Source organism: Cygnus atratus, chromosome 6 (assembly GCF_013377495.2).
Source record: "Cygnus atratus isolate AKBS03 ecotype Queensland, Australia chromosome 6, CAtr_DNAZoo_HiC_assembly, whole genome shotgun sequence".
NCBI lineage: Eukaryota > Metazoa > Chordata > Aves > Anseriformes > Anatidae > Cygnus > Cygnus atratus.
This window is the reverse complement of record NC_066367.1, coordinates 22,031,608-22,050,000: the sequence shown is the minus strand read 5'-3', so window position 1 is coordinate 22,050,000 and position 18,393 is coordinate 22,031,608. Positions and strand designations below refer to the sequence as shown.

General features: G+C 39.7%; 1 protein-coding gene across 1 annotated transcript in view; it reads right to left on the bottom strand.

Moving 5' to 3' along the window:
* Positions 1-5,145: 5,145 nt before the first annotated feature.
* The window catches only part of FIGN (fidgetin, microtubule severing factor), a 96,550-nt gene continuing 83,302 nt past the window's right edge, over positions 5,146-18,393 (bottom strand). The window contains exon 3 of the mRNA XM_035571063.1: positions 5,146-7,397. Within this exon, the coding sequence (XP_035426956.1) occupies positions 5,146-7,397 (2,252 nt within the window). The remainder of the gene's footprint in view (positions 7,398-18,393) is intronic.

Below are 18,393 nucleotides of genomic sequence, written 5' to 3'. Positions count from 1 at the left end.
ATAAAACAACAAGAAGGAATGAATGTGCTCCCAACCTTGGTGTAGTACAGAACCATTTTATAAATATTTAACATTCTATAGGACTGATTCATATATTCTCACACAACTCTGTGGCAAGGCTGACCCATACTGCCGACATTCTACATATCACTGAGACAGGGAGGTGAAATTTTCCTGCTTTCAGTCTAATTGTCTTTGACAATTGCAGTGCCTAGTGCTACACTGCTTGTGTTGTATTTAAAAACAGGGGAAAGAGTAGAGACTTGTTCATTAAAGATGCAGTATCCCTGGTTCACAAAAATGCATCTGGCAGGTTCAAAATCGAATGTCAACCAAAGGTCCTTGCAGAGTGTGAGCTTCAGTTCATGTATTGGTTAGTCACCAGCCCAGCTGGTTTTTTTTGAATTCTGAAATAGTAATATCTCCATGTTTACTCATGTGCTTCATATAAATCTGCAGATGATTAAACGACGTTTCTCTTTTTTTTTTTTTTAAGTAAAGAGACAAAGCCATTGTTTGGACATGGTGTGTATGCACATATAAATATTATATACACACATGCACACATACAAGATGGAAGGAGTTAGTGCTGTGAGGACAAAGTTAGCTTTCAGAGCTCATGATGAAAACCAACAGACATAGATTATTATACATTGGAAGGATGACTTTCCTAACAAGGGCAGAAATCAGGAGTAATTCCTCTAAGTCAACAAGGTTATACCACCTTCAGATTGGTGTAAGTGAAAGGGTAGGAGGCCCTAGAACCTTTGGTGGCCTTGTTTTGTGACAAAGTGTATTCTTCAGATCTGAGTTATGCACTCTCCCTCACAACAGAGTGCTTCAGAGAGAAATGCAGGGGGATTACAAGAACATCTCTTTACCTGAAGTCATATGTAGCTGCGGACAGTGAACACCCTGGTTGGATCCCCAAATCTACTTGCAACATATTAACATCTCAACACAGGAGTTAATTTGGATCTTTTTGATTAGATGATCCCCTAGTGAAAAAATCCTAAGAAAAAAACCCACCTAAATATGACCTTGTACCATTATACAGAGCATAGCCTCCAAATAGCTGGTAAAGACCAGCTAAACACTCAGATGGTGTTTAGCCTATGTATTTTAGTCAGATGGTTGATTATCCCCTCAGTAGATTTGTAATCCTCAAGAAAACATTTTGCCCATCTATCTGCATTTGAGTAGAATGCAAACTGACTAACAGATAAATAATCCGTGTGAAAGTAAATAGCCTTAAAGTAAACTGCCTTCACATTCCATTGATCAGCTCAGTCAGCAAACTTTTTTATATTGTCACCAATGTTCCAAATATTTTGAAGAGAAACATGCCAGAAGTACAGAGTATTTCCACTTCTGTCTCACATAAGGTCATTATGAACTCCTCCTTGAATTGATATTGATCCTTCAGCTTGCAGAAATATTCCTCCAATTTATTTTATTTTTATTGCCGTAGGAATTGTTACTGAAGGCACAAGGAAGAAAATGAGCTGATGTAGAATGGGATCCACACATAAAAATACTACGCAAAGCATTTGCAGTGATAAGCTGACACAGCAGCTGCTGTTTAAGCATTTCACGTTTCTTAAAATCCAGCAAACCACTGGGTGTTTCTGTGGCAGCAGACCCTGGCTTTGCCCGGTCATTAAAGACAGCAAACAGCTTTCTACCATGGATATGTCAAAAACTAGCTAGTATTTCATCCTGAGGATACCATTAGAACATACTTTGTCTCTCTTCTCAAAAACAATCCTAACCTTTGGGACTCACTCAAGTTCAGGGGGACTCAGGTTCAGCATCATGCTTCAGCCCTTCCTGGACATTCCTTGACGAGGAGGCTGCCAAGAGGGGTGAAGGACCAGCAGCGTGCCAACTCCTCCTCACTAGGGAGAAAACAGGGCTAAATGCGGGAGGAGAGAGGAAAACAGAAGGAAGGAGAGTATGTAGTGGGGAGTTCAGCCAGCTCAGCCCCCTGGGTTGGTGAAAATTCTGTCAAACGAGTTAAGGTGGCCAGAAACTGTTGGAAAAGATGGAGGCGTATCCTGTTAACAGTACCAAGCCAAGATCTTGCCAAATTCAATAGACACCCTTCCTGAGTGACGCCAAGGATAGATGCTGGTAAGAAAAGATTTGGGTAACAATCTGGCTCTGTCCTCCACTCATTGCAGCTGCTGTTGTGATGGGGTGAAGTTTTCAGCTTCTGCTGCCCCAAAGCAGAATCAAGCCTGGAGAGCGTGAGCATGTGTGCGCGCGTGTGGAAGCTGCATTTTCACACCATCTCAGTTCCTGCCCGCTTGTCACTTTGGTTAACATTTGAAAAATCCATTTCCAGAGTGACTTTTTAAAGAGAATGATTTAAAGCTGGAAGCCAAAAGGACCATCTACAATTTAATTTGCTTTTAGTTTTGTTATTGGAAAAAAAAGAGGTAAAAAAAAAAAATCACACTGGGGGTAATCTTCATTTTACCAGCTGCAAAATCTGTTAGGAGTACAGTTTTAGCAGAAATGGCTTAAACAAGAGTTGGTTTATCAAAACTTGCCCGAGCCTTTCAAACAAGCACAGCTCAATGGCAGCTACAAAAGGCAATGTCTAAGACAGAAATTGGGTCAGCGATCTGCAATAGCATACTTGCCAGTGTGATCAGCGTGAACCTATGCTAGTGGGGACATCAGGATCTCCCAAATATGAGGATGGTGAAATGACCAGGATGAAGAAGCAGCCTGTGGAGGTTTAGGGAAGCAGAAAGACCAGGTCATTATCAAGGACCATGGACTCTAATTGCAGTTGAAAGGAAAAAGAAAAAAAAAAAGAAAGAAAAAAAAAAAGCAGGTGATGTACTTAAGTTTTACTTTCTACATCCTTAATGAAAGGCACTGTTTTTAAAATGGTACTTTTATGCTTAAAACATAAAGTTTTAGATAGACAAAATGTTTGCCAGGAATCCGTCTTAAATTAGATTTTGGTTTATTTGCTCTGTTTTTTAGCATGTTCTATCTAAATATATATATATATATATATATATTAAAAGAAAGGTAAAGGAAAGTAGTAATCAATAGTCATAAATTTCCAGCAATATCACAAAATCCCTCATTAGCTTTCTGAATGCTAAATGTCTCCATTGGTTCAACAAAATGGACAAGATCTGTACAATTTTTGAGAAGACAAGCATGATCTACTAACAGATTGGTATCTCTCTTCTTGGGGCTTTTCAGTGCATTTATTCAATGGTTTTGAATGTACATTACTTAACAGAAACATTAAAAACCAGTGCTTCGCAACAGTTTTGTTACTGTCTCTTTAAAGTAAACAAACAAAAAATACATTCAAAAAAGCAAGGCTGTTTTGCTCACGTGATGGCAGAGGCTTTGGGCAGCTGCAACGTACACTGCTCCTGCTCAGAGACATTACCCAACATCAGTCAGCTGTCACAAAAAGAGTTGCACAGAAAGCATTAAAGGATAAAAAGAAAGATGGGGGGGAGGATGGGAGAGGAACTGAGCAAAATGCCACACATGCCAGCTTGTCTTTCCAGAAGGAAGACACCAGAATGTGTGTATTTGGGGGAGGAAAAAGGGGGATAAAGAGCACTAGCATAGAGAAAAATTGACTTCAGGGGAAAACCAGCAGCTCTCTGAAACTCGTTTAGCAGGTTCACATTCCTAATGTAATCTGACTTTTGTGTTGGTCTTTCCAAGAGAAATGTAACAAAACTGAGGTAGAAATAATGGTGGGCACACTCCAGCCTGGAAGATTTCTAATGGATGCTAAATGAAGATTGCATTAAGGACAATGGAGTTGTACGCACACAACAAAAACTCAACTTTACAGTTTAGGAAGGAAAATAAATGTACTTTGTGGGTTCGGTTTTGCTTTGTTATTTGTACTGTTTGTTTGGTCACAGTCTACTGCATTGCTATAAACAGCTCTGCAACCCATAGCTCTGCCAGTGACCTACACTGATTCCACTCCCTACAGCTCCACCAAAATAACCTCAAAACCATGACCAGAGCCGTGTAATAATGGCCAGCAGTCACAGCTTAAGCTAATATGCCTCTCAGAGTCCTACCAAATCTTACGTTTGACTGTTTCAGCTGCTAACATAAACCAATTAAGTGGCTCTTTGTTCATCTATACACCTTCTAAAGACTGTATCACATAATTATCAAGGAGCGATATGCTGAAAACTCTTACAGTTTACCAACAAGAAAAATCATTCTGGTTTGATCTGACAAATTGGCAAAAGAGCCATTTCTTAACACTAGGAAATTCTTCTGTTTCTATTTCAAAAAAACAAACAAACAAACAAAAAAACCTGTAAAGCTTCAGTCATATCACACTTTAGTTTTTTCCTGGATACATTCAAAGTAATTTTCCTTGCCATTTTCCAATTGTTGAGGTAAACATACATATTTAATATAAAGTAACATTGAAGCCTAGCCTATAACTCTCAGCAGTACATAGTGCTTTCAACACATTCCTTTGAGGTACTGTACAAATCACAATCACTTTCCTGAGTTTTTGCAGACAGAACATTAAAAGAAATGAACTGCAGAAATTAAGGTCCAGATTACCATTACCCTGTTTTACCTGTTCTTAGTTTAACACCACAGAACAGACAGGATTGAGGAATACTGTTGCTCTTAGAATAGCAAAAATCTGGTTCTCTGTCGCAACACAACCGTTCATCTCTTTAGTCCAATAATGTTTGAAGTTAAAGCTCTTTATATTAGCACATGCCACCAATGTAATTGTGAGGCAAACAAAAAATAAAGCACCACTTCAGGCACTTGACAGCAACTAAATCTCAAGAACAGCAGAATGGAATCAACACACAGGGTTCATGTCCTTCTGAAATCAACCCACTTGCACCTTGCTCCTTGGTGAGTATTGTCTAGCTTGAACAGAACTGAGCATCAACATGCGCTTTCTGTCATGTGTGGCTTTTTCAGATCAGCAGCTCTTGTTTGATGCGCTTTTCCTTCAAGTCTACCCTGGCTCTTTAGAGGCAAGGTAAGTTGTAGTCTTCCCAGTACCCTTTGCAATTTTAACACTACTGAAAAGGGTTCTCTACCCTATGTAGCAGGTTCTGTGTGTGCCAACATTCATTACTTTTTTTTTTTTAAGTAGTATCACTGACTGCAACCAAACATTTTGTTCCATTCAACATATGTATCAAGCTCTTTTTGAGATATGCTAGGCTGTATCTTGCAGAAAGCATTTTCAAAGTCTTGATATGTAACTGGCCTCAACTGGCTGGGCATAATGGCTGAAAGGTCTGTGGCTGGCATGGCATGGAGTGGGCCCACCACTGCTTCCTGACACAAGTGAGCCACATCTAGTCCAGAAAAGCCTTCTGTGCGCTGGACAAGCAGTGCAACCTCCTTGTCATTGAGACAATAATTGTGCTGTGAGAGCAGTTGTACTATTATCTGGTGCCTTGCTGTGCTGTCAGGAAGTGGGATTAAAAGTCGTTTCATGAAGTACCTTCGAAGAGATTCATCGATTTCTTCCGGTTTACTTGTGGCGCAAATTACTACTATTTGGTCCTCAGCAGAAGTCAGTACAGTGTCCAGCTGCATAAGGAACTCGGTTCTCATCCGACTTACTGGACTGTGTTCTTCACTCACTTGAGAAGAAAGAAGCATATCAATGTCACTAACAAAAATCACCGAGGGTTGGCGACACCTCGCCACAAGGAAGGAGGCGTGGACAATTTTTTCTCCTTCCCCTAACCACTTTGTGACAAGGCCAGAGCCAGTGATTTTGAAAAACGTGGCCCCCAGCTGACTAGCTATACATCTGCCCATTAACGTTTTGCCTGTTCCCCGAGGTCCAAATAAAAGGATGCTCCGAGGTAGAGCAGTCAGTCCATTGAATGCATCTGACCTCAATACTGGCCATAAAACCTCCTCTTTAATGACGGCCTTTACTAGATCTAGGCCAGCAATGTCATTCCAGTCCACAGGAGGTCCTTGGTTGATAATCTCATTGGTAACAAGGTCAATGAGGTGTGTGTCAGTATTCTTCAGTTGCTCGTCCACAGAGTGGTTGGATGAGGTAGCTGCACGAAGTCCCGGGCCTTGCATTGGGTGAGGAAGGAGCTGCCTGTGCTCGTCACCGTGCTCATTCATTACTGGGGAGGTATACTTCCCAAACGAGTCACTCGATCTCGAACCCAGCGAGTTTTTAGCAGTACTATAGGATGGGGGTGTTAGAGCCCTGCTGGACTGGCTGCTGAATTTCCTCTGCTGTTCAGAGGACATTAGCTGCTTTGTTGGCTTAAATGCTAAGGATGATGTTTCAGCACTTCTGTCAAAACCATTCCCCCTGTTTGCATTTGAAATGCTGTTGTCGGGCATTCGATACATGGGACTCTGTGTAGATCTCTGTTGGCCATAGCTGTAATTTCCATAACTGGAGTCCATTTCTCCTTGCCCTGCCATGTAGAAAGCTTTCCTTTTGAGAGAGCTGGCTGAAGTGTTTGTCAGGGCAGACGGCGCAATGGGCGTCAGACCATGGCCCTGGTAGGAGTAGCTGGGGACGGTGGTGGGGGGCAGCGGGGTTGGAGCAGGGATTCCTGACGGCAGGTATGCCGAGGGTGGCGGGGCACCCCCGGGGCTGTACCCAGGACCAACAGCAGCTTGAGGAGGATAACTGGCAGATGGGTAGCTGTAACTGGAGAGGTTAGAGGTCCCGTTGTAGCCGGGGACCAGGGCTGGTGGTGGCGGCGGTGGTGGCGGTGGCTGTAAAAGCCCCGAGCTATGCAGGGGGGATGGATGAGGAGACGGAAGTGCAGGTGCTGGCTGGCCGCTGTAACTGGTATGCAAGTACGAGCCATTGTATCCTGTGGCGTATTCCTGAGATGGGAGCCCTGAATGAAGACTGGGAACAGTGTGACTTCCACAGGTGCTGCTGGAGTAACTGGGTTCAGCCAGGTTGCTGGCCACCCCAGGTGAACTCCCGATGCTGGCCGAGACATCTGTGGGAGGGAGGGCTGCACTTACACCGGCTTTGCTGGCGGTGATAACTTCTGGGACACAGTTCATGGGATACACACTCTCTGAATTCAGCGAAGGCTGCCAGGGCTCGCTTTCATTCTTCCGACCATTCACCAGCCCCGAGGGAGCTTCAGAGTAATTGCTGAGAATGGGCCGCTCAGCCGGGCCTTCCAATATACCAGAGTATTTTTCTGCATACTTTTTCAAGAGGTTGGAGGCGGTGAGAGCCGAGATGTCATCATTGGCCCAGGCATACTGGTAGGTGCGCTGCAAGTGCCCCCGGTAGGCTTCCACCTTGTGGGCAGGGGACCGGGTGGTGGAAGTGATATCAAAGTGCTGTTCTGGCCACTGGGCATGCTCCGGCGTCCACTGCATCTTCAAGCCTAGGGCAGCAGAGAAAAACAGAGTTAACAGCAAGCTCGGCCTTTTTCCTAAGCATCTTAAGCAAGTTCTTGAGTGTACCACCTGTAAACTTCTTCAGCTCTCTGAAACACTGTACTTAACATCACAAACCCTTAAAAATATACAATGCCCTGATGAAGCACTATAAACAGTCAGATTGTTTTTTTATAGGCACATACACACTGAGGCACATTTTTTGTTGATTCAGTAGGGGGGGGATATTTTTTGGTTTTAAGGTAGATATATAGGTTGTGCCAGATTTCTCAAAGTAATTAAATAAGACTTGTTACAATTTAAATACTCTGAGTGCAGATTTATTTATAACACACAAGGTATCCAACTGCTCTGTCCTCTCTCATCACTGTTTCAGTTTTATATGTTAACCAATATAAAAATATGAGACACAGCTGACAGATCACATCTAGGATACCTCTCTTATTTGGTACTGAACACCTAGTTAGCACAGTATAATGCACCCTGCGCAGAACAATATGACACAGACATAGCAGGTCATTCCATAATCCAACTCTCATCTAAAGTGGTCCACGACAGTTTCAAATCTGCTTCGTGGAGTGCAGCAAAGCAATCTCCCAGGCAGCGCTCCGTCGCTTTCATCACACAAAGCCTACAACTCGGTATGAATTACAACTGGCTCCTTTCTGCCTCTCAGTCTGTTGTTGAGGCTCTGGAAAAAAAAAACAAGCATGACTTGTCTGTCGGTCTCCTTGCTTGCTCTCTCTTTTTTCCTCCCCCCCTCACAGCCTCCAGGGTACAAAGAAAGAGGGTTAAAAAAAAAAATGAAGAAAAAGAAAACGAAATGAAGGTAAGTCCCTAAAACTTCGTGTCTTCCAGAGCTGATTATTAAAAAAAACCACCACTCTCTATCTATATATAAATTGCAGGATGCAACTGCCATTTTGAAGCAATTAATCTTGCAAATAATGTGATGTGAATTATTCCCCCTTCCAGTAATCCACTGTGCATATTTACAAGCATTAAGATAACCCCCTCCGACTCTTACCTATGCATGGTAGGCACATTGCTGATTTTTGTACAGCTGTATCAAATAGACCTCCTTAATCTCTCTCGTATTACCAAAAGTGATTTTTGCAAACAGTCTTGTGCCCTCTGGCACAGATTCCCTGATAAGGAGGAGACCTAGTCAAAATGAAGCATCTGTGGCACTAGCTCCCCTCTGAATTACTGCAGTCTATTTTGACAGCTCCTACCCCCTCCTGTTTCTCTCCCCAACCCCTTTAGCTCTTCATTGCCTGACTCTGGCATCTGACATGGCCAGCTTAGCCTCGCTGAGCTAAACCTAACACAGCACACAGTTTGGTAACAGAATGGCATGTTTATTCCCTTCTGACTCCCTCTTCCTTGTTTGCAAAACCACTGCACCAGACACTGGAAGTTAATTAGCAGGATGATGCTGTGCTAATTGTGTTAATTTACAAGGTTTTAGTCAAAGAGAATCATGCCAGGGCTGGCACTGCTGTCATGCTTCCGATTTAATGATTAAGAAATACTGAAAACAAGGTGGGAAGGATTGCAGTAATTACACAATAAATGAATACAGCAACAGATTCATTTGCAATTATATTTTATTGCAGTTGCACTAATTTGAATTTGGATTCTTCATTTTTACTTTTGGACTCATGTATTTGCAAATCACCAAATCGGTTAAATTTAGCCTGAAAGCTGCAAAGTACCTCTAATTGTGCCTTATATTTTATTAGTACAAGTACTGCAAATCTCAGTCCACATGAGCATGCCATTGATTACTTGTGGATTTTTTTTTTCCTGAGTGTTCTCTTTCCCTCTCATTTTTCAAACATTTTGACAACTTGAGAAAAATGTCTGTTAACAATTATACAGTTACCCTATAACAGTTAATTCAGAGAAGTGTTTTTGACAAATGCAGTTTTGAGACTGATTTTTTGGCAGATTTATTTCTTTCATTTAGAATTAATACAATCTTTTTTGCTAATTGTTTCTGATGTTTCAGCCACTGCCTTTCAAAGGGGGTAAATGTATCATGAAATTGAGTGAAATTATAGAAATCATGCTCATATGAAAAAAATGCAATTTTAATGAGGAACCATCAGAGTCTTTTCAGAAATCATACTTTGTTAAATTCAGCCGGAAATCTGAAGAACACATCACCAAGAGCCAATTGTAAGTAATCAGTATCTAAAATTCCTCTAGTGTCATGGGATTTACTTCAAACCCTTTTAAAATGAAAGAATATTAATATTCCTGTAATGTAAAACTGCCTAACAGACCTACGGATGCATTAGTCCTATAAAAACAAACAAACAAACAAAAAACTGTGTTCTGTGATTTGGGACTTACAAGGTTACCAAACCACTGAAAGCTTCTGTTACAGAGATGCACACAAACTTAAGCAGATTGATGCTTCGCTAAATGCTAATGAGCAGATACAATGAGAAAGACTCTTAGCAAAGAATGCATTAAAGCAGTAGTGAAACTTTAGAAAAAGAAGGCAAAACAGACATGGATGAAGCAGACCATTTGAGCTGGTACTTGTACTGTAGTTAATGAATACACTTTTGGCACATTGTCTTAACGGCTTGTAAATGAAGACTATTTAAAGAGATAATACACTAGGTCAGAGCATAACAAGTACTTTTCACATATTCTTTAAAAAATCACCAATTGATCTTTTCATTTAGAATAAATTTTAAGGCTTTTTAAATAAAACAATTCTGTCTCTAAGTCACAGTGGGGACATCTATTTAGATGGTGTAAAAATTCAATTATTTGAATTTTATTTGTCTAGAACTAATTTATTTGCCTTGTTATGAGGCTGCAGAAGAATGCCAGAAAATCTGAACTATCCATTATATGAGGAGGGGGGAAAATCACATCATCAGCATTCTTTATTTGGAATAATTGCTAGATAGACCAGTAGATTCACATTGTCATGCTATCTTTGGATATGCTCACTGCACAATAATTGAAAGTTTATTTATTGATGCATATTAAATACCAATGCATTTAACAAAGGCTGTAAGGGCAGGATTAGGCTTTGATTATATAAGCTTAAGAGAACAGGACTGTTCTCATCCCATGAAACATGAGCATTTATTCCAGCACATTGCAATCATTAGTGTTATTTGGAAGCATAGGTTAATAGTTAACCATAAGCATATTTTTTGCATTAGTATGCAGTGAAGAAATCTGTATTTACATGGATTCCACTAGAACAGTCTTGACTTGGAGGCACAAAGAGACATTTCCTCAATTTGATATAATCAAAAAAGCAGCAAACTTTGCCAGGTTTAACTTCATTTGTTAATAGTTCAATAAGTGTTTGACAAGAGTCTAATGTTTGATTTGGGAGGAAAAAAAAAAAATTGGAGTTTCTTTTAGTTATGCAAACACGTTTTCCCCCCCCAATTGCTTAGTGAGAGAGCCACTTGCTGCCCGTATTTTAAATTGTATTTTATTAGCTTCTTTTTGCTTGAGCTGTCATACTTTCCTGCATTTCTTTGTTAATGATTCAAATGATGATATAAACATCTAAAATCAGGTAAATAAGGGCATATTTAGAAGTTGCAAAATTTTTTTAAAGCATCTTTTAAACTCTGACATAAACCATGGTCCTGCAGATAGTATATTTGCTTAATAACTTACTGAAAATCCAGACTACAAGGCTAAATGCTTTAATAAATAAATAAATAAATAAATCTTTGCTAACTTAGGAGTTCTCTGAGCTATCGACATTCATGAACTTCATAAACTGTGCCAGTATGAGCTGTAAAAGGCAAAAGGAAGAGATTCTGTTCTTTAAGTACAGGTATGTACTTATCAGAGAATTGCTTTTAAGATAAATTTAATACATTATATAGAAGAGGCAGTGTAGGCTTTTTAGCGGTATCTATTTTTCCTTGTCCTGACAGCCCTGCCATACATCCCTCCTCGATAATTCTTCCAGTTGGATCTATGTGAATTACATTTGAAGTAATTACAGTCAACAATTTCATTATTCAATTACTTTGAACTAAGAGTTTGAGCATCCTTTTTTCCCCTTCTTATTTTGTGCACTAAGCCTGAAAACATAAAATCTAATAAATAATACTTCATTGGTTTCACATACATAATTCCATATGGCAGAAGTCTATTTACAAATTCAGACAGAAAAACAAAACAAGACAAAACAAAATCATGCTAGAGTTAGGAAAAAACAACTTTGTAATCTGAATGCAAAAATAAACAATATTCTACACAGCCTGGATGTCCAGAGGGGCCCAGTCCTTCTGGGATCTCGAGTGAGTTTGCGCATGCAAAGATCTCTCCACCTCTGCTGCCCTCAGTATTGGGTGACACTGCTCAGCCCCTTACAGGATTAGATCTGTTGCAGAGGACAAAAATAAATAACAACCCTCTCCTTTCAAGTGAATGGCAGGATTTCTTCTGAAATGTTTTCCTAAAAGGCTTGGAAAAGTGCAGAAATACTAGCTAAGACCACACTGGGTGAAAACACAACAAAGGATTTACTGCATCCCACCAACAAGACCAGGTGAGAGCAACCACCTACTACCCAACCAGACTCATTAGCAACAACTGGCTTTACAGACAAAGGACACTGGGACTTCTGTACACCTCTCTCATCTATTCACATTGCTAATAACATAAACAACCTAAATTTAAATCAACAGCAACTGTGGCTTTCTGACAATAGCAGTAGAGGTTGCATTGCACTTTCAGAGATGCTGGGGAACAAAACCTGTACGATACGCAGCTACTGTGCACGGGGAACCAGAAACAGGGCAGCACACCAACCTTCCCAACCAGCTACCAGAGTTCCTGCTTGGATCAGGGGCCTCCAAGCATTACTGCAACATATCCGAGGCAAAAGAAAGTAATTCTTCTCCTGTTGTGGTCTCTCTTATTTCTGCCCTGTTCATCCCTGCAGTGTCTTAGGCCCTATCTAACACAAATCTGCAGGTTCATTTGTAAACCTGCTGAAGAAGGTTCTTTACTTTAGGCATGTGGTTAAACATGCTCTGAGCAACTGCTTAATGCTCTGTTGAAAAGGGGTAGACTGCTCCAAGGGTGAGCAAGCAGATGAGATATTTCTGATAACTGTCCATAACAGATTTGTAGGGACATACTCTTGCAAGCAAGGAAGCAAGTCCAAAACCTCAGCTCTGAGTAGCACCAAGCCTCTTCCCTCTAGACCTGCAAGCTGACTTGAACTTCATCACTTCAAATTGCTTACACATTTAGCCAAAGACTCCAAAAGCTGTCCCTACCAACTGAACACTTTTTCAGCTGTCTCCAATTATTGAAGACACTGTATTTACACAATGGAACATAATGATTTTAGCCTACAGATCACTTCTTGTGGACACGCAGAGATCAGCTCTGCCAAAATAGGTACTGACTTAAATGGGCACTTCACTGGAACATGTCAGGACTTTCAAAACTCGTACTTCATTGAGAGCTGAAGGTGTCATCACCTTTAGGATCAGGCCCTAAATCCACATTTGAAAGTCCTTCTTAAGCATGGGAAAGTTGAATAAATGAGTCATTCTATAACCGCTGCTCGAGATGTAGGACACACAACTCCCTCGTTTTATTCTAAATCTGATAATATTTTGTAAGACTATGTACTGTCATGTGTCCCATAATAATAAAAATTAATTCAAGATAAAACATTTCTTTTACACTCCATTTTTTATTAATAAGCATAATTTCAGCCATTTGAAGATAGTGCAACTGATCTCTCTTAATTGGAAACAGGAGGGATTTTGAAGAGTGGATTGAGCTAATTATGTTTTGCAGAGGAAAAAAAAAAGAGAGAGAGAGAAAGGAAATGATTCCCACATTTATTTTCTAATTACTCAGTGAAGACCTCTGCTCCAGTCCGTGAGGATCTCCTTTGACGTCAAAGGATTTGGTGGGAGGATGAGCCTATAACTGAGCTGCCCAGACATACGGGGCCAGCTTTGGAAGCTTTTTTCATTAAACGACAGCCACAAACCCATGAAACAGACCTGGAAAGTGCTCTCAGCATTTTCTTAGTGGGGGTCTGGTCTTCTTCTTATTATATACAGCCTATGCACACCACACGCATCAGTTGGAGTAAGCTGTTGGCAGGGTGTTTACAGTATGATTCCCATCTAGCAGGGATAGTGAAAACATTTCAATCTTTAAAACAAAACACTTAAATCACGAGTAATATTGAGGATCACATATATGTCAACAGCACTTAAAGATAAAAGCAGTAACAAAAACGCAACATATTTTAGGAGAGCTTGGAACCAGTAAAGAGCATAACTCTAGACTTGGAGTCTCAAATGAATACATCCCAATTATCTAATTTAAATACTGTCAAATGATTATTCCTTTTAAATCACACTTTCGCACCTCAGGACAGCAAATTACAATACATCTGCAGCAAACGAGTTCTCTTCATCCAAGTCCCCTCCCTGCCATTTACATAAAGCAGTGCCTTTGATAATCACAAAGCCATTTCTGGCTAAACATCCTTTAGCAGATCCATCAGCTTCTAAAGACTTATGAAACAGAAATAAGGAGAATGAATAGTCAAGCAAGCAAAGGCTAACTGTCATATTTTGCCAGCAGAAGCAGGTTTGATCTATCAGCCAGCCAAGCAGCAGCCCACAGACATAGATGACATGGACAGGAGCTATCACATAAGCACCGCACAGGACTTCCCAGAATGCTGCCCACCTCAGAGGTATCGGTTTCTCTGTGGCAGCAGTCCGTAAGCACAAAAACATTCTCAGTTCTGTGCCCCATCTTTACAGCATAATCACATTGATGCACTATCACCACATACCACAAGTAAAACCATTTATGCACGTCTGTGTCAGAGCCACTCTATATGCAGAATTGGTCTCATTTGTGATTAATTGCAGTTTATCTTTAAAATATTTTACTATATCAGTCTGCCCTCACTGTATTCATTTGTTGATGACACTTTCCTATACCAACTAGAAAACACACTAAGGAAGACAATAATTGGAGTGAGTTTTCATTTCACCTACTATTAATGCTTCCACTTCCTAGGCTTTACATTTTTAAGATGTTCCCTTCAAGTACCTCTGAACATACCATGCTTTTAAAGGTTCTAGCATACTTTGTCATTGCCAAACAAATAAGGCAATAATAATTTCTGAGACAATACTCAGAAGAACAGTAATTGCAAACGAAAGTAAGCATAACTTAAACTAACAAAAGACAATCACCTACTTTTTATAGCAGAACACACTTACAGGTATAGTGTGTTTTGAATGGATGTAATATACCATGCAATCTGCAATTTATGCCTATATAAAAACGTCCATCAGTATAACTACTGCAGGATAACTGTAGTGATTCTGAGAATTAAAATATTTACAGCGTAAAATATAGTCATAAATAAATAGAGTTTGGCCACTTGGCACAAGTATTTATGTATATTTCTAAAACCAGAATAGCTTAGACCTGGAGCATGATTCTGCTCTCACTGAAGTGCTTACTTCAAGTCTCCAGTAAATCTAACTGAAGTACAGAAGTAAGCAAAATAATACTCTTTTTTTTTTTTTAAAGAAGAAACCAACAGAAGTAGCCTTTTCCTTGGTACCCCTTTCAGAGCCTGAGTTTGGGGCACGTTTTCCTTGAAAGAGCATAACACAGACCCTTAAAAGAGGAGCAGATAAAATACACTCCCTGCTTTACTGTATATTTCATGTAATCTACTGCAGCAGGTGAAATACAGAATGCTGAACTTGTTTTTTAGGAAGTAAATGAGAGGCAAAAGGAAAGAATTTCCAGCACCAGGGAGGGACCATCACATGGAACATTCAGATCCTGAACTAAACTGTGCTGGGAAAAAATATTAGTATCTGAAAATGGTAATTTTCAAATATTCAAATCTATAATTTTTCATTTTCTGTTATTAATTGCGATTCAGGAAATTCTTTCATTTTACAGAATTGTTTTCATTCATACTTAGAACTATTGCTTGCTTTCTCACTGTAAGTAAAGCATTTTAAAAACCTTTTTTTCATGTATCTTAAATCCATTACGACAATTTCCTTCTTACGCTCACTTCCTTTTGTCAAATGAAGATCATCAGGACATACCACACGTCCATAGGGACAGCGGAGCTAATGAATATGTATGTTTTATGTCACAACACAGCACTCCCCTTGTTCTGCAGTATCGACCTTCCCTTATGTGAGTAAATAACAGGTGAGCACTTGTGCATGAGGATAAATGGGGTTAAAACTGCCATAAAGGGACATACTTTATTTGAACAAAGTGGGTGCACAATAAATAGAGATTTAGGTGATGCTGAATTATTTTTTATGTCATGCCATTCCAAAATGTTAGAAAATAGTCTTGCTCTAAAACACAAGAACAAGTTTCATAACATAAGTTATTTAAAATGTATTTCCATCCAATTAACAGCAGCAGCACTCTGTATAAATCTCTATTTATTCCATGACATTATATCTTTCAATTTATTTTTCAATCACCATGCTTTAAGAATATATATATATATATATATATATATGTATTTATTTCCTAGCTTTATATAGCCAGACAAGGTTAATTTCAGAGATTTATACAGCCAGGTCTATTCTCACAAATATGAAGGCAAAGATCAATTTCAGGAAGTTTCAAATAACCGTAGTCAGGTTTGATCCAATATGCCTAACTAACTAGAGTAAAAACGCCAATTTATATGAGCCAACAGCACAATGCTCAGCCTGTAACCAGGAATACTGCTTTCCTTTTAAGGTGCTTATTCCAAAACTATCAGCACAGGAAAGGTATGAACAGTTGCTTTACTGAGATTAGAGTACCTCTGCTAATTAGCTAAATGAGAACAAATGCTGATTAAATGTATATATAGAAGTAATCTGATACTTGAGAAAAAAAAAATCCCTCTTAAGATGACTCCAGAGTGTACAAAGCCTTTGCAAAATTTGTTTGTTATTTATGCATTTTGCTTTTTGGCAATCTGCACATTAATTTTTAATGAAATAGTAAAGAGATGTTGCGTCTCACACTTCAATAAAAATATTCTATAGCCAGGACTGGGTGACATAGTGCATTAATTCAGTGTCCTTCACTCCTGGGACCTGCGTATAATTTAGTCCAGCCTGAAGAAAATAACTTTGATCTGAAGGCTGTGGAAAAAGCTACATATGAAATGAGTTTTGGTAGGTTTAGTGTTGTTTCTTATATACAAGACGACATATGAAGATAAACTGCTTTAGCACGCTCCTGACGTGGCCTGGGATTAGGAGCAGAGAGCTCTCAGCAGAGCTCTACCACACGCTCTCTCCCTTCCCCGCTGCCCCAGACACAACCACACACATTTCTTTCCACTGTAAGCGGCGCAGAGCGGCGAGAGCTGGCGTTCACCGTCTTCCCAAAACACAGTACTATCCTGCGTGAAAGGACTGTATTATCAAGCTATGTACTCACTCTGTCTCTCCGCTAAAAAACAACAACAAAACCAACGTATGTATTTCAACATGCGAGATGACTTTGCAAGAAGGGCTGATGTTATCCAAGGGAACCTGAGATTTCCTCCCCAAGCCAGGGAACACCTTAGCCAAGTCATCAGGACTGTACTAATCATGTTCACAGGGAAAACTGAGCTCCGGCACGGCTCCTGCCCAGGCTTGGCTGTGCACGCAGCTGACCCTTCCTTTCCTTCCTGCTCCCCCCAAAGCAGAGAAACAAGATTAAAAGCAGAAGCATAACCGAAGACCTGACATTCTAGAAACACTAAGCTAAGCTAAATCTTTTTCCCGCTTAAACCTTTCAATTATTGTATTCCACAAATTCCAAAGATTCTTTCTTGCTCATTCAGTAAAATGTATCTGATTTAGCAACTGAAAAAATGGAATATAACTCTTTTTTTTTTTTTTTTTTCACGCTCTTAGTTTAGGACTGACTCTACTGTTTCCTGAGCATTTGAAAGGAACTAAAGGAACTATGTAGATTATTTAGTTAGCTTGACAAATTATCCAGGGAAGGGAGAGAGAAGGAACAAGGAATTTTCTATAGACAAATATAGAAATATCTCTATGGATATACCTTTATATATTTTACACACGTGCATAAGTGAGAGAATGCCTTAGCTGAGAAATTTAACTCTGTGTATGCTGATATTTTCACCTTTTTACTGGAGAGAGGGGGAGGGAAAAGCAACTAACGTCTCGTGATATGTTGGTTTTCCTTTCTCAAAAAGAGCAAAGTTCATCCTGCAACAGGAAAAGTTGAGCCAGGTCTTGAAACACACCCTATGTCACAGAGTGCACAAGCGTTTCAAGGAGTAGAATAGAATAATGCTCTGGCTTTAAAAACAGAAAGAAATGATAGAACTTAGCTGATAAAACGTCACATTCCTCTGCAGCTATCACACAAATTCAGCCTTTTCTGTAAACAGCCTTTAAGAGAACAAAAATCTAAGCCTTGCAATGATGATATCAATAACTGGCTGAGCCCCACTGATAGCTTAAATAACAATAAACTGTGTTATTTTTCTGTAATTTTGTCCATATTGTAATGGTATGGGTAGTGACCGAATGATGAAATAGTTTTAAAATTTGCTTCAGGGTACAGAAGTCAAGCTCCACTGATTAGCATCTCAAAGCTCACTACAGGCACACATTTGTATAGCTGAATAACAACACTTGCGTTTGTATGATTTAAAGAAAAAAACAAAACAACAACAACAAAACCACAACACTATTTTACTTGATGTTTTATGATGCACACTGATGGAAGTCCCTTCACAAAATATACGGGATGTCACAGCTAACTGTAAGAATCTCAAAGTGAAGGTAGAAAGGTAACATCACAAAAAAAGCCAAAAGGTTTTTGGTGTCAATATTTGATGCCCAGCTTACAAGGTTCGTGAGTTTCTCCTGTCACGTATCTGGTTTAAAGCCACAAGAACCACTGAAGTTGATAATT